The sequence below is a fragment of the Trichomonas vaginalis genome, chromosome V, assembly GCF_026262505.1.
Source record: "Trichomonas vaginalis G3 chromosome V, whole genome shotgun sequence".
Classification (NCBI taxonomy): domain Eukaryota; phylum Parabasalia; order Trichomonadida; family Trichomonadidae; genus Trichomonas; species Trichomonas vaginalis.
In genome coordinates this window covers 362910-372836 of record NC_067207.1, presented here as the reverse complement: position 1 = coordinate 372836, position 9927 = coordinate 362910, and the positions used below count along the sequence as shown (strand labels likewise).

The window sequence follows — 9927 nt, the reverse complement described above, 5'->3', positions numbered from 1 at the left end:
GAATCCTACAATACCAAGCCCTGGCTCCTACTGAGGCCAGAGCCTGCAAAATTCATCCTCAGGGCCGAGTTTTGCGATGATCATCCACATGATAGACATTCTCGCAGAAACTCGGCCCTGAAAGACGTAATATCACAGTCTCTGGCCTCAGTAGAGGCCAGAGCCTCGCTTACATTACTCAGGGCCGGCTTTCTCAAATGCCGTCCTGATCTATGGCGGCAGGAGAGAAATCCGGCCCTGGGAAGCATGAAATACGAAGATCTGGCCTTATAAGAGGCCAGAATCTGCAAATACTCCCTTCTCTACAGATTATGATCCAATGTAACACAGAAAGCCTAGAAGGAAGCCCTTTCTCAAGGTTAAGACTTCCTTCCTGGCTTTCTGATACTGGATGGAGTGGAGTTTGGCTTCCATTGCAACTCCTTCCAGGAAGATCAAATGATTACACAAAAGTCATGGCAATTGTATTCTAACACTATAAATACAATTGCCATGGCCTACAATTGCGAGTGCCTGCTGCTTCAGCAGAGATTTGCAGCAGACACTCGCAATGTTAACCAAAATTCGTCTGAAAGTTAGAAGATGGGCTTTTTCTCAAGGTCAAAGTCCATTTCCTAACCTTCTTATATTATTTATTATTAAAATAACCATTTTGACAGATTATTATTTTTTATCCCGGCATCATCAGCTTGTCATTCTAAGCTTATCATTTTCAGCTTATACTTATAAATTCTAAAACAGTGATTATTGAATTCACGGAATAGAACACCACATTAAGAAATATTATTTACTAACTTTTTCAATAATTAAAAAATATCAATGATACTTAAGTGTCATCACATACAACACATTCTTATGATCATCATAATATATATTATAGAATATTGCATAATAATCCAAATTCAATTTCAATATTAAAGTGTACTATCCATTATCTCTTAACATCATAACATACTCAACGAGTACTGATCATATGCTATTGATCAAGCCTTTAAAACAAACTACATATAAGATTGCTTTAAATTGACCAAAAAATTGAATACTTGCTTTAAATTGACCGTTCAATTTAAAGTTCGTCCCAAAATACAAACTTCTCCAAAATGAAAAACTATACACTATTTTTTACATTTATCTATTTAAAATGTCAGTTTATTACTTGACAAAACACAATATTTGGTAAATTTTTAAATTTGGTCAAAGCACCCAATGAGCTCATTTCGATTTTCTCCAAGGAGAAGAGGAGAAACTAATCAATTTTGAATATGTGGGGAAGACAGACTAATTCAATTTCTCCATGAAGATTGAGAAATGGAAAAGCTTTGGAGACGGATATTGCATTCTCTTAAAAATGTATAGGGTATTCTTATTGACTTGCAATTTAATTGTTCACTGACAAAAATTTTCTTTTTATTTAAGTATCTGAATCAAATGCAAACATATCATTAAAAATATCTTAAGATATTAATTAATGATGGCGTATTTTTTTACTTTTTTGATGGAACTAATCCTGCAGAAGCAGTTTTTACAAATGTAGAAAGATATGAAAAATTATAAGTGATAATTTTTCCAGAATTTATTGAACAATTTTCATTAAATAAATGATTAAAAGTGTTAAAAAATGAGTTTATTGTTAGATTATTAAATATAACAAGTCCATTTGTTGAATTTGAATCAACATATGAATCTGAGATAGTCAAAGTGTAGCCTTCCCCTTTGTTCTGATTTTTGTTCATTTTTTAACATTATTATGGCAAAAATATTTTACGGGCGTGACATTGTCCCAATTAAATTGTGTATCATTCAAATAATAATATTTTCAATAGGTTTGCTAAATTTTTTCCATATTTTTCTTATATTCATGAAAGTGTTGATGAGTTCGAATATATTGAATCAATTGCATTCAACATATAACTTATTTTATCAAAAGCAGATTCATGACAGAATTTATTCATTAGATCTATTAAAAGAGAAGATTGTTCTTATTGAAGGCCGTCTTAAATCAGAATCAGCAACATACACACAGAAATGCCATGAAGTCGACGAATTGAAGAAAACATTGTTGTCCGAAGTTGAAAAACAGAAGAAATTGATGGACAAATCGAAACATTCCGTTTATTTACGAACGGAATGTCGAAATCTTGAGAAAGGAATCCTTTTCCAACAAGGTCGTGTTCGTGCTCTTGAAGATGAACTTGAAACGCCGATGAATATCCACAGATGGCGTTTCTTAGAAGCATCGAATCCAGAACTTCTTAATCTCCTCAAGATGACACAAGAACTCCGAAACAAACTTATGGAACGTCTTTATCGAATCGACAAACTTAAAGTTCTTCGTGAAGAACGTCGTAAACTTCTTGTTCGCGAACAAAGGAAAGTTGGAAGTCAAACGAAAGATGACGGTGATGAAGAAATTAGAATTCTTGAAGAACAGCTCGAAATGAAGACGAAACAACTTCAAGAGATCGAAACAGAGCTGTTTGATCGCTCAAGTAACATCGATGAACTTAAGAAGAGTGTTGAAGAAGTTCGTGGTGAACTCAATTACACTAAATCATCATATTTCATGGAGAAGAAGAAAGTCCACGAGATGAGGTCATCAACACAGTCAAAAACAGAAGAAATAGCAGGAAACACAGCCAAGTTCATTGGCGGTGGATTCCCAGTCAGTTCAGTTCCTTCAACAGCACAATCTATCTCTGCAATCGAAGGGAACAAGATAAACAAAGCAATCGTAATTCCGAAAGTAACAAATTCTCGTCCTTCGAAAGTTTTACCTAAAGGATGGAATCCATCACGACAAGCACTCAAACCTTTCTTACCAACTGTCTCCGAACTTCGTGCTTAATTATTTCTATTTCTATATTTTTTTTTTATTTGTTATTTTATAAATTGTTTGATTTACTTTATTTAATATTAAGAATTCATTTGAAGTTAAAAAAATTTCATACACTCTCAAAACTAATAAACGCCTATTTTTAAATCCTGCAAATCCAGATACAATGAAATTTCTATGCATTTATTGCTTGCGATGTTATTTTTCTTAATTAGTATTTCACAATATCCAATTAGAAATGTATTGCTTCCTTTTGGTTTGTTTTCTCCTCATTTAAAAATTGAAAAATTAAAAGCAAAGTTTTTATAAAAAAGAAAAGATTTAACAGCTTAAATAATTTGTTTTGCCGTTGAACAGAATAACGACTTTTGTCGACATAATACTGCCATTTATATCTATACTTTGCGTGAAAATAATCCTGCAGTTGCAGTTTTTGCAAACTTTGAAAGAAAAATCGATTTAAGGGAGATTATTCTATGAGAAACTATTGAGCAGTTTTCATTAAATATATGAGTAAACGTATTAAAATCGTAACCTTCTTTTATATTCTTAAATATAACAGTTCCTGATCCTGTGGTTGAATTAGAGTCAACATATGAATCTGAAATAGTCGAATTATAACCATCTATATCTTGCCCAAACATGTATTTTGCAGTGTTATTTAAAAATATGCAGTGATCTAAATTAGTTTTGGATATACAATAAAATAGAACTTGGTTTTTATCTGCTCCACATTTATTTCCAATAATATTACAATACGAAACTGTATGAGTTAATGAATAATCTGAAGAGGAAAATAAAAGCGAAAAACTTTCAATTTGAGCGTTTTCTCTAAATGTTGAAAAATTATATGTACCCGAATTTCCTAAAAGTCCAATAGTTATTGATGAATACATTTGTTGTTTGTGATGTTGTTATTATCAAAACATATATCGCCAAAAGAAATACCAAATGTGTAACTTCCTTTTTCTTCATTTTCTCCACATTTAAGAACAGAAACTTCAATTGCATAGTTTTTATTAGAAAGGTATTGCTTAGCAGCTTGAGCAAATGCCATAGCTTGCTCTGCTATTGACGCATAATAACATGTTCGATGTTGGACGAACTCTCCATCTGCTTGGCAGTTATAATAAACAGACCCTCCACCATATTCTGTGGTGGAACTACAATTGGTAAATACTGTTTCTTCAAGTAATGTACACACTTTATTAGTTCTTTGAATGCAAATTGCGCCAGTTTCTTTGCATTCTTTATAGAAACAAAGTAAAACATAATAATTATTGATACTGCTATTATCAAATAATACGGTCCCATTTTGTATATAGTCACATTTATCTTTACTACCAAAATATTGATCCCAGCTGGACTTTTTTGCATTTTTCAAATTTAATATGTGCATTTAAATATGCCGAAGATTGATTAGGTTTAATCATCTAGTAATGAATATTATTCTTCTCTTTGTTCTGTATCATAAAGTTCATCACTGCAAGATTTGTCTGTATTTTGTCGCATAATAAAGTCGTAAAAATATTTTTACGGGTGTGAACTATCCAAAGAAAAAGAATTTCCAATTTAAACTGTGACATCGCTAATGATCGAAAAATTAACAATTTTAATAAGGATCTAATTTGTAGAAATAACAACAAGAACCTCCAAAATCCAAAATACAAAGGGACGAACTTTAAATTGAATGGTCAATTTAAAGCAAGTATTCAATTTTTTGGTCAATTTAAAGCAATGAATGAGAAAAACTTTGAGCTTAGGGCTAATGAAGGTTTTTACAACGTAGATAGATAGACAAATGTATATGTCATCATTCCTATGAGTATGGTAGATTTCTATAAAAAGTGAGTGCAATATCACATTGCATTTCGAAACATGAGAGAAATAAGCATATATATACGTTATTACATATATATCTATATGCTATTCTATATTATTACAATGTTAAAATAAGAAAAGCTCTAAGAGTCTCATTTGAAATATAATCTATGTTATTTTTATATAACAATTATCAATGAGAATGTAAATTATATTTGATTAGACGATAAATGATGAATAGACTTAATTATTTATGATTAGACATGTGTGAATAGAAAAATTTGTTAACATTTATGAAGATAATGTGTTTTGATTGAGATTACATTTGTGCTTAGTGGGATATTGCTATTATATTGCATTTATATGTGTAAATTAGGAAAACTCGCACTTTTTCACTTGAATGTGATTCATTGAATTTTAATTCAAGAAAGGAGTTTACAAATGCAGAGTATTGTTCCTTTACCCTGCATTTGTAAACTCCTTTCTCGAATAGCTTGCACTTTTTCACTTGAATGTGATTCATTGAATTTCAATTCAAGAAAGGAGTTTACAAATGCAGAGTATTGTTCCTTTACCCTGCATTTGTAAACTCCTTTCTCGAATAGCTTGCACTTTTTCACTTGAATGTGATTCATTGAATTTCAATTCAAGAAAGGAGTTTACAAATGCAGAGTATTGTTCCTTTACCCTGCATTTGTAAACTCCTTTCTCGAATAGCTTGCACTTTTTCACTTGAATGTGATTCATTGAATTTCAATTCAAGAAAGGAGTTTACAAATGCAGAGTATTGTTCCTTTACCCTGCATTTGTAAACTCCTTTCTCGAATAGCTTGCACTTTTTCACTTGAATGTGATTCATTGAATTTCAATTCAAGAAAGGAGTTTACAAATGCAGAGTATTGTTCCTTTACCCTGCATTTGTAAACTCCTTTCTCGAATAGCTTGCACTTTTTCACTTGAATGTGATTCATTGAATTTCAATTCAAGAAAGGAGTTTACAAATGCAGAGTATTGTTCCTTTACCCTGCATTTGTAAACTCCTTTCTTGAATATCTTCATTTCTTTTAATTATAAAGATCACATTCTGTATAAAACTCCTCAAATATCCTCAATTTCCCATTACAATAATAAATAACCATTTTCTATATTTCTTAAATTTCTCTAATCCTTAATTTTCTTATCAAATTTGTTATTTTTTCAATAATTTTTAAAATTTTCTAATATTTTTTGGAAATTTTTATTTAATTTTGTGAGAAATTTATTCAATTCTTATTATATAATAATATTATTCAAAAATATTGTTGTAATTTTTCAATGATTACGATAATTTTTAATTCAATTTTTAATCGAATGTTTTGATGGGACGAGCTTACTGAGCATTGGCTCATCCCATCAAAACATTCCATTCAAAACTCTGGCCTTCATCGAGGCCAGAGCTCACAATTCATCTCCTCAGAGCCAAGTTCCTCGACGGTCGTCCTCATTAGGCACGATCCGAGAGGAACTTGGCTCTTCATTAAAATCACAAGCTCTGGCCATTGCTAAGGCCAGAGCTTCGCAAACCATCCTCGGGGCCGGTTTCCTCAAAGACCGCCCTGATTCAGGGCGGCCGGAGAGGAATCCAGCTCCGAGAGAGTGCCCATACGAAGCTCTGGCCTTAGCAGTGGCCAGGGCTTTCAAAAACAATCCTCAGGGCCGAGTTTTGCGATGATCGTCGATCATGTCGACAGTCTCGCAAGAACTCGGCCCTGAAAGACATACAGATACATGCTCTGGCCCCAGCAAAGGCCAGGGCTTCGTTTTAAATACCCAGGGCCGGCTTTCTCAAATGCAGCCCTTATCCCGGGCGGCAGGAGCGGAATCCGGCCTTGGGATACTTACCAAACGAAGCTCTGACCCTAGCAAAGGCCAGAGCCTACAAATGCAATCCTCAGGGCCGATTTTGAGGGAGATCGTCCACATCATTGACGATCTCCTCTCATTTCGGCCCTGAAAGAAAGAAATACACAGGCCCTGACCATAGCAAAGGCCAGGGCTTCGCTTTAAATCCATAGGGCCGGCTTTCTCAAATGCCGCCCTTATCCCAGGCGGCAGGAGCGAAAACCGGCCATGGGAATCCTACAATACCAAGCCCTGGCTCCTACTGAGGCCAGAGCCTGCAAAATTCATCCTCAGGGCCGAGTTTTGCGATGATCATCCACATGATAGACATTCTCGCAGAAACTCGGCCCTGAAAGACGTAATATCACAGTCTCTGGCCTCAGTAGAGGCCAGAGCCTCGCTTACATTACTCAGGGCCGGCTTTCTCAAATGCCGTCCTGATCTATGGCGGCAGGAGAGAAATCCGGCCCTGGGAAGCATGAAATACGAAGATCTGGCCTTATAAGAGGCCAGAATCTGCAAATACTCCCTTCTCTACAGATTATGATCCAATGTAACACAGAAAGCCTAGAAGGAAGCCCTTTCTCAAGGTTAAGACTTCCTTCCTGGCTTTCTGATACTGGATGGAGTGGAGTTTGGCTTCCATTGCAACTCCTTCCAGGAAGATCAAATGATTACACAAAAGTCATGGCAATTGTATTCTAACACTATAAATACAATTGCCATGGCCTACAATTGCGAGTGCCTGCTGCTTCAGCAGAGATTTGCAGCAACACTCGCAATGTTAACCAAAATTCGTCTGAAAGTTAGAAGATGGGCTTTTTCTCAAGGTCAAAGTCCATTTCCTAACCTTCTTATATTATTTATTATTAAAATAACCATTTGACAGATTATTATTTTTTATCCCGGCATCATCAGCTTGTCATTCTAAGCTTATCATTTTCAGCTTATACTTATAAATTCTAAAACAGTGATTATTGAATTCACGGAATAGAACACCACATTAAGAAATATTATTTACTAACTTTTTCAATAATTAAAAAATATCAATGATACTTAAGTGTCATCACATACAACACATTCTTATGATCATCATAATATATATTATAGAATATTGCATAATAATCCAAATTCAATTTCAATATTAAAGTGTACTATCCATTATCTCTTAACATCATAACATACTCAACGAGTACTGATCATATGCTATTGATCAAGCCTTTAAAACAAACTACATATAAGATTGCTTTAAATTGACCAAAAAATTGAATACTTGCTTTAAATTGACCGTTCAATTTAAAGTTCGTCCCAAAATACAAACTTCTCCAAAATGAAAAACTATACACTATTTTTTACATTTATCTATTTAAAATGTCAGTTTATTACTTGACAAAACACAATATTTGGTAAATTTTTAAATTTGGTCAAAGCACCCAATGAGCTCATTTCGATTTTCTCCAAGGAGAAGAGGAGAAACTAATCAATTTTGAATATGTGGGGAAGACAGACTAATTCAATTTCTCCATGAAGATTGAGAAATGGAAAAGCTTTGGAGACGGATATTGCATTCTCTTAAAAATGTATAGGGTATTCTTATTGACTTGCAATTTAATTGTTCACTGACAAAAATTTTCTTTTTATTTAAGTATCTGAATCAAATGCAAACATATCATTAAAAATATCTTAAGATATTAATTAATGATGGCGTATTTTTTTACTTTTTTGATGGAACTAATCCTGCAGAAGCAGTTTTTACAAATGTAGAAAGATATGAAAAATTATAAGTGATAATTTTTCCAGAATTTATTGAACAATTTTCATTAAATAAATGATTAAAAGTGTTAAAAAATGAGTTTATTGTTAGATTATTAAATATAACAAGTCCATTTGTTGAATTTGAATCAACATATGAATCTGAGATAGTCAAAGTGTAGCCTTCCCCTTTGTTCTGATTTTTGTTCATTTTTTAACATTATTATGGCAAAAATATTTTACGGGCGTGACATTGTCCCAATTAAATTGTGTATCATTCAAATAATAATATTTTCAATAGGTTTGCTAAATTTTTTCCATATTTTTCTTATATTCATGAAAGTGTTGATGAGTTCGAATATATTGAATCAATTGCATTCAACATATAACTTATTTTATCAAAAGCAGATTCATGACAGAATTTATTCATTAGATCTATTAAAAGAGAAGATTGTTCTTATTGAAGGCCGTCTTAAATCAGAATCAGCAACATACACACAGAAATGCCATGAAGTCGACGAATTGAAGAAAACATTGTTGTCCGAAGTTGAAAAACAGAAGAAATTGATGGACAAATCGAAACATTCCGTTTATTTACGAACGGAATGTCGAAATCTTGAGAAAGGAATCCTTTTCCAACAAGGTCGTGTTCGTGCTCTTGAAGATGAACTTGAAACGCCGATGAATATCCACAGATGGCGTTTCTTAGAAGCATCGAATCCAGAACTTCTTAATCTCCTCAAGATGACACAAGAACTCCGAAACAAACTTATGGAACGTCTTTATCGAATCGACAAACTTAAAGTTCTTCGTGAAGAACGTCGTAAACTTCTTGTTCGCGAACAAAGGAAAGTTGGAAGTCAAACGAAAGATGACGGTGATGAAGAAATTAGAATTCTTGAAGAACAGCTCGAAATGAAGACGAAACAACTTCAAGAGATCGAAACAGAGCTGTTTGATCGCTCAAGTAACATCGATGAACTTAAGAAGAGTGTTGAAGAAGTTCGTGGTGAACTCAATTACACTAAATCATCATATTTCATGGAGAAGAAGAAAGTCCACGAGATGAGGTCATCAACACAGTCAAAAACAGAAGAAATAGCAGGAAACACAGCCAAGTTCATTGGCGGTGGATTCCCAGTCAGTTCAGTTCCTTCAACAGCACAATCTATCTCTGCAATCGAAGGGAACAAGATAAACAAAGCAATCGTAATTCCGAAAGTAACAAATTCTCGTCCTTCGAAAGTTTTACCTAAAGGATGGAATCCATCACGACAAGCACTCAAACCTTTCTTACCAACTGTCTCCGAACTTCGTGCTTAATTATTTCTATTTCTATATTGTTTTTTTTTATTTGTTATTTTATAAATTGTTTGATTTACTTTATTTAATATTAAGAATTCATTTGAAGTTAAAAAAATTTCATACACTCTCAAAACTAATAAACGCCTATTTTTAAATCCTGCAAATCCAGATACAATGAAATTTCTATGCATTTATTGCTTGCGATGTTATTTTTCTTAATTAGTATTTCACAATATCCAATTAGAAATGTATTGCTTCCTTTTGGTTTGTTTTCTCCTCATTTAAAAATTGAAAAATTAAAAGCAAAGTTTTTATAAAAAAGAAAAGATTTAACA

At 33.2% G+C, this 9927-nt stretch overlaps 2 protein-coding genes across 2 annotated transcripts; both read left to right on the top strand.

Moving 5' to 3' along the window:
* Positions 1–1858: 1858 nt before the first annotated feature.
* Positions 1859–2845, top strand: TVAGG3_0256400 (cilia- and flagella-associated protein 58-related family; the record flags this gene model as incomplete). The annotated part of the gene is made up of 1 exon (XM_051228225.1): positions 1859–2845. The coding sequence occupies one exon, from the start codon at positions 1859–1861 to the stop codon at positions 2843–2845; it is 987 nt and encodes a 328-aa protein (XP_051097955.1).
* A 5778-nt stretch (positions 2846–8623) lies between these two features.
* Positions 8624–9610, top strand: TVAGG3_0256390 (cilia- and flagella-associated protein 58-related family; the record flags this gene model as incomplete). Its single annotated transcript, XM_051228224.1, has 1 exon — positions 8624–9610. The coding sequence occupies one exon, from the start codon at positions 8624–8626 to the stop codon at positions 9608–9610; it is 987 nt and encodes a 328-aa protein (XP_051097954.1).
* Between the last annotated feature and the right edge of the window lie 317 nt (positions 9611–9927).